The sequence below is a fragment of the Mandrillus leucophaeus genome, unplaced genomic scaffold, assembly GCF_000951045.1.
Source record: "Mandrillus leucophaeus isolate KB7577 unplaced genomic scaffold, Mleu.le_1.0 Scaffold17, whole genome shotgun sequence".
Lineage (NCBI taxonomy): Eukaryota > Metazoa > Chordata > Mammalia > Primates > Cercopithecidae > Mandrillus > Mandrillus leucophaeus.
Genome location: NW_012101698.1, coordinates 7,129,654 through 7,146,670, shown reverse-complemented (window position 1 = coordinate 7,146,670; position 17,017 = coordinate 7,129,654). Strand labels below are relative to the sequence as shown.

The window sequence follows — 17,017 nt, the reverse complement described above, 5'->3', positions numbered from 1 at the left end:
CCGGCCCGGCTCGGCTGAGGGGTCAGAGTTCGCGCTCCACTTGCCTTCGCTGATCGCTGGCGCCTCGGGCCAAATCCACCCGCTCCGAGACCCGCTCCGCTTTCTAGGAATCTCCCAGACCTGGTGCCACCTGTTGCCGGTTCTCCCAGTAAGCCTTCCAGATCTTTGGCACAGCTTCCTTTGAACTCTTCCTCCCCGCTGCGGCGTGACGTGGGCCTGCTAGGAGGGTTGCTCAGATTTCTAACGCCTGGAAGAACTCTCCGTGCGCGGAAAGCTGGAGGGAGGAGAGAGGACTTCACCTGGGAAGGAGGAGAAAGGTTTTCAGGGGAGGCACCGTTATTTATGTAGACCTTGAAAGGCAAGAAGACTGGGGCCCCTGGCCCTGGAAGGGGAGGTGGGGCTCCCAGTAGAGGGGACTGAGATCTTCATAAACAATGAGGGACCAGAGCAGAGGGAAGGAGGACGAGATTCCAGCCTCTAGTTCCAAACAAGGCACCTGTGATTTCTCCTCCCCTGGGCAGCGACTGCCAGGCGCCTTTCAGCGCACACCTGGGACTTGCAGTGTTATCATGTGCCCAGGGATTTTCCTGGAGGGATTGTGAAGTAGCAGGTAAGGTCATCAGGCAGGTTGGGGTCAGATGCAGATGTTCGCTTGTGGTCATGCCTGAAATGAGAGTCTGGCAGCTCACGTCATTTCAGAAGGTGCTGGGATCACTTTAGACAGTGATATCAAAAAATTGATGGTGTTCTGGGGACGCTGTGTGAAAAATGAAATGTTCTTGCAATCTGGAGGCACTACTGGGACCAGATTAATTTTTGTTTCCTTAATTTTCCCCTTTCCTGAAAATTTCGAGCCTGCCGAACAGTTGAGAGAACAGTACAACATATACCCATGTACTCTTTACTTAGATTCAGTAATGTTTTGGTTTTTCGGGTTTCTCTTTCCATATATATCTAATCACATGTATTAAATATAACACTTAGATGTATGTCACATGTCCCGTTTCCACTCTGGAGTTATTCAGTAGGAAGTTGCAGAAGTCATAACACTTACTTGATGCCTGGTAATCCTAGCATGTGTCTTCTAAAAACCATTTTCTATCATCCACAAAACCATATCACATCCAAGAAATTGAACATGATAGAATAATGTTATCTAACGTATGGGCCTTGTTTAAATTTCCCCAATTGTCCACATAGATTTTTTTTCCTTAAAAAAAATATATATATATATTCCATGATCTAAGGTTCACACATTACATTAAGTTGTCCCATCTCTTTAGTTTCATTTAGCTGAAGCAACTCCTTCCTTGTTTGAATTTTTTTCAGATGAACATTTTGGAAGAGTCCATGTGAATTGTTTTATAGACTGTTTTACAATCTAGGTTCATTAGATTTTCTTCATGATTAGATGTAGATTAAACATTTTTGGTCAGAAAGCCACCTAGCTAGGTGATGTCCACTCACCAGTACATCACATCAAGAGACATTGAATGTCAGCCCGGCGCGGTGGCTCACACCTGGAATCCCAGCACTTTGGGAGGCTGAGGCAGGCGTATTACCTGAGGTCAGGAGTTCAAGACCAGCCTTGACTCTACTAAAAATACAAAAATTAGGCGTAGCAATGTGTACCTGTAATCCCAGCTACTTGGGAGGCTGAGGCACGAGAATCTCTTGAACCTAGGAGGCAGATGTTGCAGTGAGCCAAGATTGTGCCATTGCACTTCAGTCTGGGTGACAGAGCGAGACTTCGTCTCAACAAAAAAAGAGACATTTAATGTCAGTTTGTATCTTCATTGATAGTACTACTAAGTTTGATCATTTGGTGAAGATGGTGTCTGTGAAAACTCTACTGTAAGGGTATCCGCATCCTCTCTTACTACTAAGTCTGCTTAACGGGAGTGGCATTCATTGTCCTGAATCTGGTGTATTGCTATTTTGGCCCCACAGAAAAGGTTACTTGCAGTTTATGCCAACTCATTATGGCAGAATCATTATTCTGAAGTATTCTGACGTATTTATGTATATGAGGAAGCACTGAATTGATTTTTTCTTTATTACCTGTATTTGCAGTTTAGCCATTTACCTAGGGAGGGTTAGGTAGACATCTAAATGACTAAATCGGCTGGTTGCGGTGGCTCACACCTGTAATCCCAGCACTTTGGGAGGCCAAAGCGGGCGGATCATCTGAGGTCAGGAGTTCGAGACTAACCTGGCCAACATGGTGACACCCCATCTCTACTAAAAATACAAAAATTTGCGGAGCGTGGTGGTGCATACCTGTAATTCTAGCTACTCAGGAGGCTGAGGCAGGAGAATAGCTTGAACCTGAGAGGGGAAGATTGCAGTGAGCCGACATCATGCCACTGCACTCCAACCTGGGCTACAGAGTGAGACTCTGTTTCAAAAATAAATAATTATAAGTAAATGGCTAAACTACAAATGCAGTTAAAATTTTTTCCTTTACTGTTGTCATTTTTAACAAATCTCAAAACCGAGAAACTGAGATCTTTATCTTGTATCAGGAATGACATTCATCTTCGGAAGATACAGATTTCACTAAATCAGTGTCAAATTAGATCTTATTAAAATAATTAAAAACCCAGTAATGTTTTTGTGTTGTCCTTGCGGAAGTCAAGACTGGTCACACTTGAACCAGCCATTTATTCATTCACTCAAAAAATATTTGCTCCGTGTTAATTGTGTGCCTGTTGTTTTCTAGGCACCAAGTCAAGATGCCATAGTAACAAAACAAAGCCCCTTCCCATGTGGAACTTTCATTCAAATGGGGAGAGAGAAAACAAACAAAACAGCTGGTGGTGAGGGGCCTAGGAAGGGGGCAGGGCCTGTGTGGCTCAGGTGGAATGCTGTTTGCTGTAAAGTGATGGGGAGGCCCTGGATGGTGATGATATTGGAGTCAAAATCTGAAGAAAGTGAGTAGTGAGCTAATGAACCAACAGCTACTGGAGGAAGAGCAAGTGTTCTAGGCCAGGGAGCAGCAGATTCAGAGGCCCTGGAACAGGAGCTTGCAGAAGAAACACTGAGGAGCCCTGGGTGTCTGAAGGGACTATGTGGGCAAGGTGGAGAGAAGAAGGGGAGGGCAGATCCTGGAGGGCCCTACTGGGGAGTTTGGAGCAGAGATGGGATGATTCTGACTTTTTAAAAAAGTGTACAATCCAGTGGTTTTTAGTATATTTACAGAGTTATACAACTATCACAGTTAGTTTGAGAATATTTGCATCATCTTGAGAAGAAACCTTCTTTGTACAAAGAAGAAACTTAGGAAATAATGGCTTTGCATGGAGAATAGATAGAAGGCCCCATCAGGACGGACAAGGTCTGGTCAGGCTAGGACTGAGGTGAGGCAGGCCAGGGGCACACCCAGGAACCAGGGAGGAGCAGGCAGGCAGTATCCAGAGATAGGTGGTTGACTACAGTTGGTAGTTCAGTGGGCACGTCCTCTTGTTAGGAAGAAGTGGAGGGGACAGTTGGACCTCCACGCAGGGAGGTGGGATTTGGCAAGAGAGGAGCCTCCCAGTGCACAACGTGCAGAGCTGTAGGCTGATGGGTGATTAGTATCAAGATAGCCCAACTTTAGCTTGGAGTTGCAGGACTACATAGACTCTTTTTTTTTTTTTTTTTGAGACAGAGTTCAGCTTTGTCGCCCAGGCTGGAGCGCAATGGTGTGATCTTGGCCTACTACAATCTCTGCCTTGCAGGATCAAGTGATTGTCCTGCCTCAGCCTCCCGAGTAGCTGGGATTACAGGCTGGCGCCACCACACCCAGCCAATTTTTGTACTTGTAGCAGAGATGGGGTTTCACCATGTTGGCCAGGCTGGTCTTGAACTCCTGACCTCAGGTGGTCCACCTACCTCGGCCTCCTAAAGTGCTGGGATTTCAGGCGTGAGCCACTGAGCCCTGCCCAGACTGCATAAGACTCTTAATCCTGAGGAGGACTCATGTGGTCTGCTTAGAACCCCAGAGGAACTGGCTGTGTTGACCCAGTTGTTCACTGGAACACAAGATGAGAGTGGGGCCAGCTGGAAGGAGGGCTGAGTGCTGAGCCTCACACTGCCCACTTGGCTCAGGTTCTTTCCATTGCTGCCATTTGGAGCCAGGTTGGTCTTGAGGCCTTGGATGGAAGTTAGGTGACTCTGCTGTGAAGGTTAGAGGCCAGGGAGCCAGCCATTATAGACCCCTTTTGTTAATACAGAGTCCACTAGAGGATTCTGCTGTTTGTTCTCTTTCACTGCAATATCTCTCTGAATATCTATCTTAAAGATATGTCTGTCTAGGCCGGGCACAGTGACTCACGCCTGTAATCACAGCACTTTGGGAGGCCAAGGCAGGTGAATCACCTGAGGTCAGGAGTTCAAGACCAGCCTGGCCAATATGGTGAAACCCTATCTCTACTAAAAATGCAAAAATTAGCTGGATGTGGTGGCGCGCACCTGTAGACCCAGCTACTTGGGAGGCTGAGGTAGAATAATCGCTTGAACCCGGGAGGCGGAGGTTGCAGTGAGCTGATATCATGCCACTGCACTCCAGTCTAGACAAGAGAGTGAGACTCCATCTCAAAAAAAAAAAAAAAAAAGATATATCTGTCTAAAAATATATCCTCAAGGAAATCCTCAAATATCTTTTAGGGTAGGGATCTTAGTCTTTTTACTGATATGTCAGCATATAGAATAAGGTCAATATATATTCGACTGATCAGTGATTAACTTCTTAGTGTTTTTATGACTCTGCTATTGCTACTGTGATTAATTCCACAAATTTAGCAGCTTAAAGCCATACAGATTTTATTGTCTTACAATTACGAAGGTCAGAAGTCCAAATTGGGTGCGTGTGGGCTAAAACCAAGGTTTAGCAGGGCTGTGTTCCTTCTGGAGCTTTTAGTAAGAATTTCTTTTCTTGCCTTTTCCAGCGTCTAGAGGCCACCTACGTTCCCTGATGCTTGGCCTCCTCCTCTTCTTCATAGCCAGCAGCATAACATCTTCAAATCTCTCTGACTCTCATCTCCTACCTCCCTCTTACAAAGATCCTGTGATTACATTAGACCTAACTGGAAAATCCAAGACAATCTCCTTTTGCAAGATCCTTACTTTAGTCACCACAGTGTCCTTTTACCTATGAAAGGTAATCTGTTCACAGGTTTTGGAGATGGGAATGCGAACACCTTTGGGAGCCCATTCTACCACAATGCTTAATCTCATTTTCCAATATCATATTGTATTACAGATTAGTTACCTGATTTAACTTCACCATAGGGAGATGATGTGCCTGTAGCTGCTAAAGTAAACAAACCCGAAGCAATATACTTACTTTAAAGCAGTGAACAAATAAATACTGTAAGATATGTAGACAAAGATTTCTGAGAGAGTTTTGAGCCAGCAAAATGAAAAGTACTGTATGACGATCGATAAACAGCTATTAAATAGATGGCAAATTAAGGTGCAGTAGATTAAAGGGAAATCACTTAGTTTTTTAAGAAGCCTTTTAGATCCAGGTTTGCCTTTGCTATTTAGAGTCCTTTAATAACCTCATGTGAGAGTGTTTTATAAGCATACTCCTCTACTCATCTATAATAAAACCTTTTTTTCCTACTTGAAATGACTTTAGTGATGCTATATAAAATACATAGTGAAGAAGCTAATGGATATAGCTCAGGGTTGTAGGGGGTGCAGTGTGCCTCCCTTTCTCAGAACCACAGAGAGGTGTTGGCCTGCTATGTATGCCAGGCACTGTTTACAAATTGGCCTTTAAGCTTTTTGAAAAATTGAGATGTAGGTTGGTGACTGAGCAGGCCTCCTGGGGCAGGGGCTGTGCTCCTAGGGAAGTGGGGATGGGTGACATTTTTGTCTCATCATGGACCGCCATAACAAAGTACCATAGACTAGCTGTCTTAAATGACAGACATCGTCTCCTGAGTTCTGGAGGCTGCAAGGCTGAGATTAGGGTGCCAGGATAGTTGGGTTCTGGTGAAGACCCTCTTCTTGACCTGCCTTCTCACCATGTCTTCACATGTCACAGAGAGACAAGTATCAAGATATTGAGAATCTCTTCCTCTCATAAGACCACAGTCCTGTTGGGTTTAACACATGAATAGTAGGGGCACATAATTCAGCCCTTAGCAGTTGGATGGCACACCTGTGTTCCAACCCGCCTTCCTGGAAATTACCAGCTTCATATATTTCTGGCATATTAAGGCTTTGCCTCCCAGTTCAAGGCCTCAGTGGTTCTGGGGCAGCTGGTAGGAAGCCAGGCTCCAGCAGTGCCTTGAGTTACTGCAGAAAGCAGAGCTTATCTGTAAAACTCTGGCATCTCCAGCAGAAGCCCTGGATAGCGGGGACCCAGGGCTGGTCTCAGGTCAGTAGGGGCAGACAGCAGCCAGGTGAAGATTGTTCTGAGTTCTTGGAGGCAGGTTTGCATCTCATTTGTCCACTTTGGACCAGTGAATTCCTGGTGCCATCATAGAACTTTCTGCAGACTAGGTGTTTGGGTGGTCAGAGGGTCAGATTGATTTGGGAGTGGCAGGTGAGGACTCGGGATAGAAGATGGTCTTTCTGCCTTGGAAGAGAGGCGTGGTGCTGTGCTGGGGCTTGGGGATGAGCTGGCGGTGGGTGGCGGACAGGAGGCCTCAGCTGGGAGGCCAGGCTGCTCTTGACTGAGCCAGGAGCCACAGTAGCTGCCCAGACAGGAGGGATTTGTGGGTGCCACAGCTCTGGTGGGTACACATTTGTTAGGGAGAAGCAGTATCCAGACCCAGGCGCTTCCCCCTCTGGAGCTGCTGCCAGCCAGGGAGGGCCAGTCTCTTGGCAGTGGAAGGCAGGAATAGCTCCTGGCCTAATGGCAGCCAGAAAAGAAACTGCAGGAGGATATGGGTTTGTTGTGGAAGAGGTGGGGCCTGAAACCCTGAGGACCCAGAATCCTGCCCTCAGTTTCTGATTGACACTGTTGACTAAAGGTGACTTTTTTCATTGGTGGAGGAAGATTCGTTCCTTAGCCTCCTGCGTCACTGGGATTACAGGCGTGCGCCACCCCACCTCGCTAATTTTTATATTTTTTGGTAGAGACAGGGTTTCGCCATGTTGGCCTGGCTGATCTGAAACTCCTAACCGCAGATGAGCCACCCGCCTCAGCCTCCAAAGTGCTGGGCTTGCAGACCCACTGTGCCTGGCCTCATTTGTTATTTTTAATAAGCATTGAGACTTAATTGGGGCATCCTTGATGTTTTCACTGAGAACCATTTATCCAAAACAAGACCTGAGCACTCTCACTGAAAGTATTCAGTATATGCTCTGAATTGAAGCTTTATTAAAACTCAAAATGAGCAAAGAATTTGAGCAGTCATCTGTGAAAATGCCAAGGGAGGGTTAAGGGGATTTGGCTCCACCCCTTATCTCCAATAGCCCCTTAAATCCAGCTTCCCAACAAGATTAAGAAGCCTGTGTAAAGGGAATAAAAATACCTTCATAAAACTGTGGTTTTCATTGGTCTGGGGAAAAACACACACACACTAACAGTGTGCTTACAGCCCTAATACAGCTTCCAGTAAAGCCTCTGGTCCTCCCCTCCTCCCCCTTTCTAATCCCCTCAAGCGGATTGATGCCCTTAACTGGTCTCTTTCAAATTGTTCATCCCAATAGGCTCATTCTTCCTGAGCAGTTCTTGTGAAAACAAAAGCTTTGTTTTTTCTTACCTTTTTTTTTTTTAAAGTCTAGCTCTCTTTCCCTGGCTCATGGCGACCTCTGCCTCCAGGGTTCAAGTGATTCTCGTGCTTCAGCCTCCGAATAGCTGGGATTACAGGCATTCGCCACCACGCCCAGCTAATTTTTTTGTGTTTTTAGGAGAGACGGTGTTTCACCATGTTGGCCAGGCTGGTCTCAAACTCCTGGCTTCAAGTGCTGGGATTAGAGGCATGAGCCACTGCGCCTGGCCTATCTAATAAATATTTATTAAATAAACATGCTCAGTACATAGAAGCATTTCCACATGCGTGTTTCTTGTGTTTATTTTCTCAAAAACAGGATCTTATTCTACATGCAGCTGGCTTTTGTTACTTCACAATGTGGCTTGGGCATCTTGCCCTTTCAGTATATATACATCTGTTGCATATTTTAATGGAACTGTGTAGTGTTCTATTACGTGCGTGCACAGAATGTGTTTTCCAAATCCTACAGTGATAGCCATGCAGGTGACTTCTAGTTTTTGCTATTATAGACAATGCTGTTGGGACCTTCTTGTTACCTCTGTCCTTGCCTACCTATGCTTTTCTGTAGGGGGTATCCCTGGAAGTAAAATTGTTGCAGCAAGGGCCATGCACATTTGACTTCCAAATTACCCTGCAAAAAGGTGGTTTTGCAGTTTGTATTCCAACTAGGAGTGTCAGGTGGGGCCTGTGGAATAATGTTGTGACAACCCTTTACTGCTTAAAACCTACATTGGCACTTCAGATCTTTTGTTAAGTCCTTAGTCTGGTGTCAAATTCCGCAAAGGGTGTCCCTCATCTGTCTTTATAGCTTTAACTGTCATTGCTTTTTTTTTTTTTTTTTGAGACAGAGTGTCATTCTCTGTCACCCAGGATGGAGTGCAGTGGTGTAATCTTGGCTCACTGCAACCTCTGCCTCCTGGGTTGAAGCAATTCTCCTGCCTCAGCCTCCCAAGTAGCTGGGACTACAGGTGCCCACCACCATGACCGGCTAAGTTTTTGTGGGATTTTTTGTATTTTTAGTAGAGACAGGGTTTCACTATGTTGGCCAGGCTGGTCTCGAACTCCTTATCTCATGATTCACCCACCTCAGCCTCCCAAAGTGGTGGGATTACAGGCATGAGCTACCATGCACGGCCATCATTGCTCTTATAAAGCCTCTGTGCTTTGGTAAAGCCCGTGGTTTTTAATCAGGGTAGTTTTGCCCTCCCGGGGACATTTGACAATGTCTAGAAATATTTTGGTTGACACCACTGGGAAGAGAGTGCTGCTGGCCAGAGGTGCCTCTCCATATCCTACAGTGCACAGTGCAGCCCCCATAATGAAAAGTTATCTGGTCCAAATGTCAATAGGGCGGAGGGCAGTGGTCAAGAAACCCTGCTGAGTTAAGCTCTTCACTGATCTCAAAAATCAGTTGCTACTTGCCTGCCTCTAGCCAAGGATGGACAGTGGGTTTTATCTAACGTGTCACCGCCAATCCCTCCCTATGGGTAGCTAGAGAGCTACCTTGAGGATTCTAAGGCCTTGCCTTGGGTTCACTGGGGGGAAATGCTACACGGACCATTTAACAAATTGTAAAGTCACATTCCAGCAGGACGCTTTTGTTTTCTTTGTATTTTCCAGGGTGCCTCATGCATAGTTTTTCATACATAGTTGATGATTATATGAATCTTAATGTTGCCTGAATTACAGACACCTTACTAGTGATTAGAGTTTTGTAGGAGCCAGCTCTCCTAACCTGCACTGTTGTTTACCTGCCATTTGTCTTCAAGCCAAACATTTATATTTTCTGGTATTTATTTCATATCCTAAAGAGCTTTGAAATCGTAATAGGAGGTGATGGCTTGATGTTTACTGCATTGTCTTTAAAATGATTGTGGAATGAATATAATTGTATAGCTATCCATTGTAGAAGTCTGAGTGATCAAAAGGTCAGGAAAGATCAACAGGCATTGATTGCATAGTACCCTACCAATTGGCACTTGGGCTTGTGCCTCTTATGGGGGGATTATTTTTGTTTGGGGTTTTTGTTTTTTGGGGGGTTTTTTTGAGACCGTCTCACCCTGTTGTCCAGGCAGGAGTGCAGTAGCATGATCTCAGCTCACTGCAGCCTCTGCCTCCCAGGCTCAAGCAATCTTCCCACCTCAGCGTCTCGAGTGCTGGGACTACAGTTATGCAATACCATGCCAGGCTAATTTTTGTATTTTTTGTAGAGACAGGGTTTCCCTGTATTGCCCAAGCTAGTCTCAAACTCCTGGGCTCAAGCGACCTGCCCACCTTGGCCACCCAAAGTGTTGGGATTACAGTCGTGAGCCACCGTGCCCAGCCATGGTCGGGGGACATTATTTAGGTCAATTTTGAAATCTAGGTGAACCTTTTTTTTTTTTTTCAGTTTGAGGGTACAGGGATTGGTCAGCTTTTTCTGTGAAGGGCCAGATAGTAAATATTTTAGGCTTTAGCGGTCATGTGGTCTGTGTCACTGTTATCAGCTTTGCACTTAAAGCTGGAAAGCAGCCATAAACAATACTTAAATGAAAGGGCATGGGTTGAATAAGTATGTGTGTATAAAAGTAAATGCTTTCAGATAAGTGTGTATGTATAAAAGTATTAATGAATGGGTTCAGATAAGTCTGTGTAAAAAACAGGTGGTGGGTCTGTGGGCAGTAGTTTGTTGAACCCTCTAAAACCATCAATATTTGAATATTTGACTGATGAACCCTACTTTGCAAGTAAATGATGTTGAAGGCCGGGGGCGGTGGCGTCACACCTGTAATCCCTGCCCTTTGGGAGGCCAAGGTGGGCGGATCATTTGAGCCAAGGCGTTCAAGACCAGCCTGGGCAACCCGGTGAGACCCCATCTCTAAAGAAAATACAGGCCAGGCGCAGTAGCTCATGCCTGTAGTCCCAGCACTTTGGGAGGCCAAGGGGGGCAGATCACCTGAGGTCGGGAATTTGAGACTAGGCTGGCCAAGATGGTGAAACCCCATCTCTACTGAAAATGCAAAAATTAGCCAGGGATGGTGGCAGGCGCCTGTAATCCTAGCTACTCGGAGGCTGAGGCTGGAGAATCACTTGAACCGGGGAGGCAGAGGTTGCAGTGAGCTGAGATCATGCCACTGCACTCCATCCTGGGCAACAGAGTAGTGAGACCTTGTCTCATAAAAAAGGAAAATACAAAAAAAAAAAAAATTTGCCAGGCGTGGTAGCACACGCCTGTAGTTCCAGCTACTCTGGAGGCTGAGGTGGGAGAACACCGACCTAGGAGGTCAAGGCTGCAGTGAGCCATGATGGTGCCACTGTACTGCAGCCTGGATGACAGAGTGAGACCCTGTCTTTAAAAAATTTTTTCAAAAAGAAAAAATAAATGGTGTTGAAAACGAAATCATGAGTATGATGAGTACCCTCTGCAATGATTGTCCTGGGAAAGGCAGTGATTCACAACTTGTCTTTGTCTTCCCTCGTAGAGATGTGGTATGGTGTGTTCCTGTGGGCACTGGTGTCTTCTCTCTTCTTTCATGTCCCCGCTGGATTACTGGCCCTCTTCACCCTCAGACATCACAAATATGGTAGGTTCATGTCTGTAAGCATCCTGTTGATGGGCATCGTGGGACCAATTACTGCTGGAATCTTGACAAGTATGTTAGACATTAAAATACCAGTCAAAAATGTTTAATATGACTAGTCAATTTCAGGACCTATTTTAGAAACATATCTGAGTAGGATGAAGGAAAGAGTGACGTTTAACCACAAGTGTTTTTTTTTGTTGTTGTTGTTTTTTTAAGATAGGTCTCCCTATGTCAGCAAGGCCGGAGTGCAGTGGTCACAATCTTGGCTCACCGCAGCCTCGACCTCTCGGGCTCAAGTAATCCTCCTATATCAGCCTCCCAAGAAACGTGGACTACAGGGGTGTGCCACCATACCATGCCTGGCTAATTTTTTTGTATTTTTTTAGAGACAGGGTTTCGTCTTGTTGCTCAGGTCTCGAACTCCTGAGCTTAAGCGATCTGCCCACTTCAGCCTCCCAAAATGCTGGGATTACAGGCATGATCCTCTGTGCCTGGCCCAGTTTTTTTAATGTATTGATTTTTTTCCACCCCCAAGGCCCTATTACTTGGCTAACCTCTTTGACTTATTTAGTCAGATTTCATCTCAGTGGCTTCAGGGAAGTCATGTTAAACTTTGTGAGATATATCTTGTGAGAGAGGCCACCAGCAAGAGGAAAATTTATCTTTTCGGAAGCTACTTCTCCTTTCTGATCAGCTATCACTTGAGCGTTGGCCCTGCAATATAGTTGGTGAATTACTTCCACACATGTGGGTGTGATTGCTGTAAAGATAGGAGACAAATTCTGATGACAAGAATTCTTTGCTAGGTGTAGTGGCTCATGACTGTGATCCCAGCACTTTGTGAGGCAGAGGTGGGAGGCTTGCTGAAGCCCAGGAAATTGAAACTAGCCTGAACAGCACAGCAAGACCCCATCTCTACAAATAAGAATAAAAAATGTAGCTGAGTATGGTAGTGTGTGCCTGTGGTTCCAGCTACGTGGGAGGCTGACGTGGGAGGATTGCTGGAGCCAGGAGGTCCAGGCTGGGCTGCAGTGAGTCGTGATCACACCACAGCACATCAGCCTGGGCCACAGAGCAAGACCCGAGGGGAAAAAAAAAAAGAATTTTTTTTTAGAAAAGTACCCGGTTAGTGCTCTGGTTATTTTTTTCCCCTTAGGACTTTCTGAATAAGAATTGGAGTAACATGATGTTATGAATTATTTTCAGGCCTGTTTTTGGGGCATTTGTTTTGTTACGGCTTTTGCTTATGGGATAAGACACAGTTACAGAAATGAGAACAATAAGTTTAAATCATTTTAAAGTTCATACATAAATATAAATGTGTATTTCATATAAACTAAAAGTTCTAAGTAATTAAAATGTAAAATCCTCCATTTTCCCATCCCTAAATAATAGCCACAGTTTACATCGTGGTGTGTATTTCTTTTTTTAGATATAGGTATAAATATAAATATATTCTTATAATATAGAAATGTAATATTCCTACTGATTTGTAACTTTTTTTCACTGTGAATTGAAACCTTAGCGTCAAGCAGAAATCATTTGCCTTCTGTGTCTTTGACTTGAGGTTTTTTTTTTTTTTTTGAGAGAAAGTGGCCTAGTTTCTCTGTGTTCTAACTGTGTCACCTACTGCTTCTTTGGAGACTTTATGTCCCAGGATGACTGGCTCCTAGGGCCTGTCTTTGTTTGTTCTTTAGTAAAATAGGGATGAAACTACCCACCTCATACCCTTGCATGATTGAGCCAATGTGTATATGATGTACTTAAACATGATCCCTGACACATAGTAATTGTCGAATACATATTGTATTCATTTCTGTCTTTAAGGCTCTATGAATAATCTGTTCCCTTTCCATTTGCTGCTCCCTTGGATATACTTTTTCCTTTCTTCACTTCATTATTGCAATCCCACTTTAGGGCCCAGTTCAAGTTCCTTAAGCTTCTTTCTACCCAACTCACTCTTTCTGTGTTCCTAAATTTTGGAGGGGCCCAATGAAACATGTCTTTCAGATGTTAGTAACAAAATGTATGCATTGCCAGTGGAGGTGGGCATTTTAAATCACTAAATGTTCAAGGCAGCCAACCTTTGGTTAATACTGTTCTTTCTTCTTGTTAACATACGTTAATATACCTTCATATCACATTTATGAAATGTGCCAGGCATGGTGGTTTATGCGTGTAATCCCAGCACTTTGGGAGGCCAGCTTGTGAGGATCACTTAAGTCCAAGAGTTCAAAACCAGCCTGGGCAACATAGTGAGACCCTGTCTCTACAAAAAATAAATAAAATAGCCAGGCATGGTGGCATGTGCCTCTAGTCCCAGCTGCTCAGGAGGATCACTTGAACCCTGGAGATTGAGGCTGCAGGGAGCTGTGATCATGGCACCGCATTCCAGCCTGGGCAAAAGAGTGAAATACTGTCTCAAAAAAAAAAAAAAATTGTAAACATGTGATTGAGACACTGTATGTTATTTTGCATTATTGCAAATCTGTTTCTGTCTTGTGTCCCCAGCTAGATTCCTAGTACCTAGAGAATAGGGATCATACCTTATAAAACACAGAAGTGTTCTGCAGAAGAAAATTTGAGTGAATGAACACGCTATGACCAAGGAGAATTTTATTTGGTGCATTTTGGGGGGAAGGTCATATGGGAAATCTGGATCTATTCTTTTCTTTTTAAAATTTTTATTATTTATGTATTTTTATTTGAGAACAGGGTCTTGCTCTGTCACCTGGGCTGGAGTGCAGTGGCACAGTCACAGCTCACTGCAGCCTTGACCTCCCAAGCTCAAGTGATCCTCCTACCTCAGCCACCCAAGTAACTAGGATTACGGGCACGTACCACCACACCCAGCTAATTTTTCTATTTTTTATAAAGACAAGGTTTTGTCATGTTGCCCAGGCTGGTCTCAAACTCCTGGGCTCAAGTGATCCTCCTGCCTCGGCCTTCCAAAATGCTGGGATTGTAGGCTTGAGCCACTGTACCTGGCCAGATCTTTTTTTTTTTTTTTTTTTTTTGCGACAAGATCTGGCTCTGTTGCCCAGGCTTGAGTGCAGTGTCGCAATCTCGGCTCACAGTGACCTCAGCCTCCTGGGTTCAAGCAACTCTCCGGTCTCAGCCTCGCGAGTAGTAGGGATTACAGGCGCATGTCACCACACTTGGCTAATTTTTTGTATTTTTAGTAGAGATGGGGTTTCGCCATGTTGCCCAGGCTGGTCTCAAACTCCTTAGCTCAGATGATCCACCCACCTCGGCCTCCCAAAGTGCTGGGATTACAGGCGTGAGCCACCGCGCCCAGCCGGATCTGTTCTTTTCAAACAAATGAAATGTTAACTTTCTTGGTACAATGCTGAACTCCTATAGTAACTTAGATGGGTATCTGCATAGATACAGGGGTTTTTGTTTTGTTTTCTCAATTTGCGGGAAGTTATAGTGACTAACATAATAAAAACAGTCAATGACTTGGGAAACAGGAAGGAATCCCTGAATCTCTCCTCTCATGCCCTGTGAATTAATAACAATATGACTTAGAGTCCCCCTGTCTTCCCTTCTCACCCCTCTACTCCCTCCTCCATCCATTTATTGAAGGGAACTATGAGTATGACAGAAGGTGGCGCAGGGGTTCCCTGTGGCCTGAAACATTTCTTGCTTAGTCTAACTCAAAAGACTGTTTTTCATTTGTTACCAAAAATGTAGTAGATCCCTGTTAAAGGTTAGGCATGGGGTAACTGGTAGGGGAATACACAGATATTTTTGAGTTCATAATCCAGTCATGTGGGAATTGCTATCTTTGTGATTTTGATTATTTCTTCTAGATTATTTTATTCAATAAATCTAGGAGACTCTTGGTTTTAAGGAGTCAGCATCTAAAAGTGATCTGCAAGCCATGTAATGAATACTCAAAGCCTAGAATAGTCCACAGAAAGAATAGGGAAGACCTAACATTTCTGTAAGATTTAGATTTCAATGTAAAAATCTGGAACATTCTACTGACAGTAGTATGTTAAATGTTGTATTTTCATGAGTTTGTTAATCTTGGCTTTTTGTTTTTGTTTAACATTCTTGCGTTTTAAATCAGGTGCAGCTATTGCTGGAGTTTACCGAGCAGCAGGGAAGGAAATGATACCATTTGAAGCCCTCACTCTGGGCACTGGACAGACGTTTTGCGTCGTGGTGGTCTCCTTTTTACGGATTTTAGCTACTCTATAGCATACATCCTTATGCTGAGATGTTGAACCTAAACTTTATGGAATCCTCCAGAAGAATACATTATGGAGTGTAGTGTTTTCTTAGTTCTTCAAAGGGAAGCAACTTGGATGAACAGGAACGTGAAGAACAACATCTCAGCCTTTTCTTCATTTTGAAGCTCCTGGAATTGAAGACTTATGTGGACTCCTATCGTTCTCAACCAAAACAAGTCTTTTGGCTTTCTTTTTTGTAGATATTTAATTTAAGCAGTTTTCACATGTACCTTTACCGAAGCCAAGTCAACAGTGTCTCTGGGGTGGCATCCTTTGCACTGAAATTTACAGTATTCTGTGAGATGTCGCATATTTTGAAGAAACTATGGAAGATACTGGTTTATTTCAAATGAGCAGAGTATGTTGTATTAAAATCTTACCTAATCTTGATTAAAATTTGGCAAACTCTTTTCTTTACTAAATCTTAGTGACAGTAAATGCCAAATAGGTTTTGGATAAGTATAGTTTTAAAAATAAATTTGGTGAAATAAAACAGGAAAAAAACTTTAAGTATAACTCAAGTAGAGGCTTTGGTTCCACTGTTTAAAGAAAAAGTAGATAACAATGAATAATGTGACATTTTCTGGACAACTGTCTTGACCTCTGATTAAGATATTTTAAGAGATGTGAGTTTGTTATTTTGTATGTTTTATCAGAATAAGCTAGCTAATCTAGACTTTTTAGAAGATTTTCTGTACCACCTTTCCCTATCCCTTTTCTCTTAATTTTATTCCATTTAATTGGAAACATTCATACCCTATTAAATGGCTTAAGTTGGAAATTTTGAGCCAGATTGGTTTGGACATTGAGGCACAAATAAGATACTTTAAGCATTCTATCACAGTTTTTCTTAGTGACTTTGATATACTAATGACCCTTGAGAAACTATATAGAAGTGCATCTGAAACTAGAGTTAGTGGTTATTGATTTTTTAGCTTAATGTGTTCACCTGGTGGTGACTCTTCAGCCTACTTTTACAGTATTGGGTATCAACTCCCAGAAAGTGCCTAAAATTTAATGTTCAGATATGCACCCCTCTCCCCTTTACATTTTTATTCAAAAGAATTTATACCTTTAAAGAGATTTAAATATCAAGAGTTTTTTAAAACTTAATTTTAGCTATTTAAATTTTTATTCGACTGCCTAACTTTCTTTTTCATTAAAAGGCCTGAAAACTGTGACTTTTTGAAAGGGAAAGGATCACAGAAATTAAGTATCTAATGTGATCCTTACCACCTAAACTGTTTTGTATGGAATACAATCAGTGTGGTGGTAGTGGTGGTGGTTATCTGTCTTCAAAATAGTTTCTGGTAATTAAATCTTACTTTTTTTTTTTTTTTTTTTTTTTTTTTTTTTTTTTTTGAGACGGAGTCTGACTCTATCGCCCAGGCTGGAGTGCAGTGGCGCAATCTCAGCTCACTCCAACCTCTGCCACCCGGGTTCAGGTGATTCTGCTGCCTCAGTCTCCTGAGTAGCTGGGATTACAGGCACCTGCCAC

The 17,017-nt window shown here is 43.6% G+C and overlaps 1 protein-coding gene across 3 annotated transcripts in view; it reads left to right on the top strand.

The window, feature by feature from the left end:
* TMEM170A (transmembrane protein 170A) overlaps positions 1 to 16,032 on the top strand; it is a 78,189-nt gene extending 62,157 nt beyond the window's left edge. The window contains exons 1-3 of one of the 3 annotated variants that reach the window (XM_011976811.1): positions 586 to 610; positions 11,177 to 11,278; positions 15,357 to 16,032. In XM_011976811.1, the coding sequence (XP_011832201.1) occupies positions 11,179 to 11,278; positions 15,357 to 15,487 (231 nt within the window). In that variant the 5' untranslated portion in view covers positions 586 to 610; positions 11,177 to 11,178 and the 3' untranslated portion in view covers positions 15,488 to 16,032. Of the gene's footprint in view, positions 1 to 585; positions 611 to 10,499; positions 10,559 to 11,176; positions 11,348 to 15,356 lie in introns of those variants that run through there. The other 2 variants (XM_011976810.1, XM_011976809.1) reach the window with 2 other exon arrangements.
* The last annotated feature ends 985 nt before the right edge of the window (positions 16,033 to 17,017 follow it).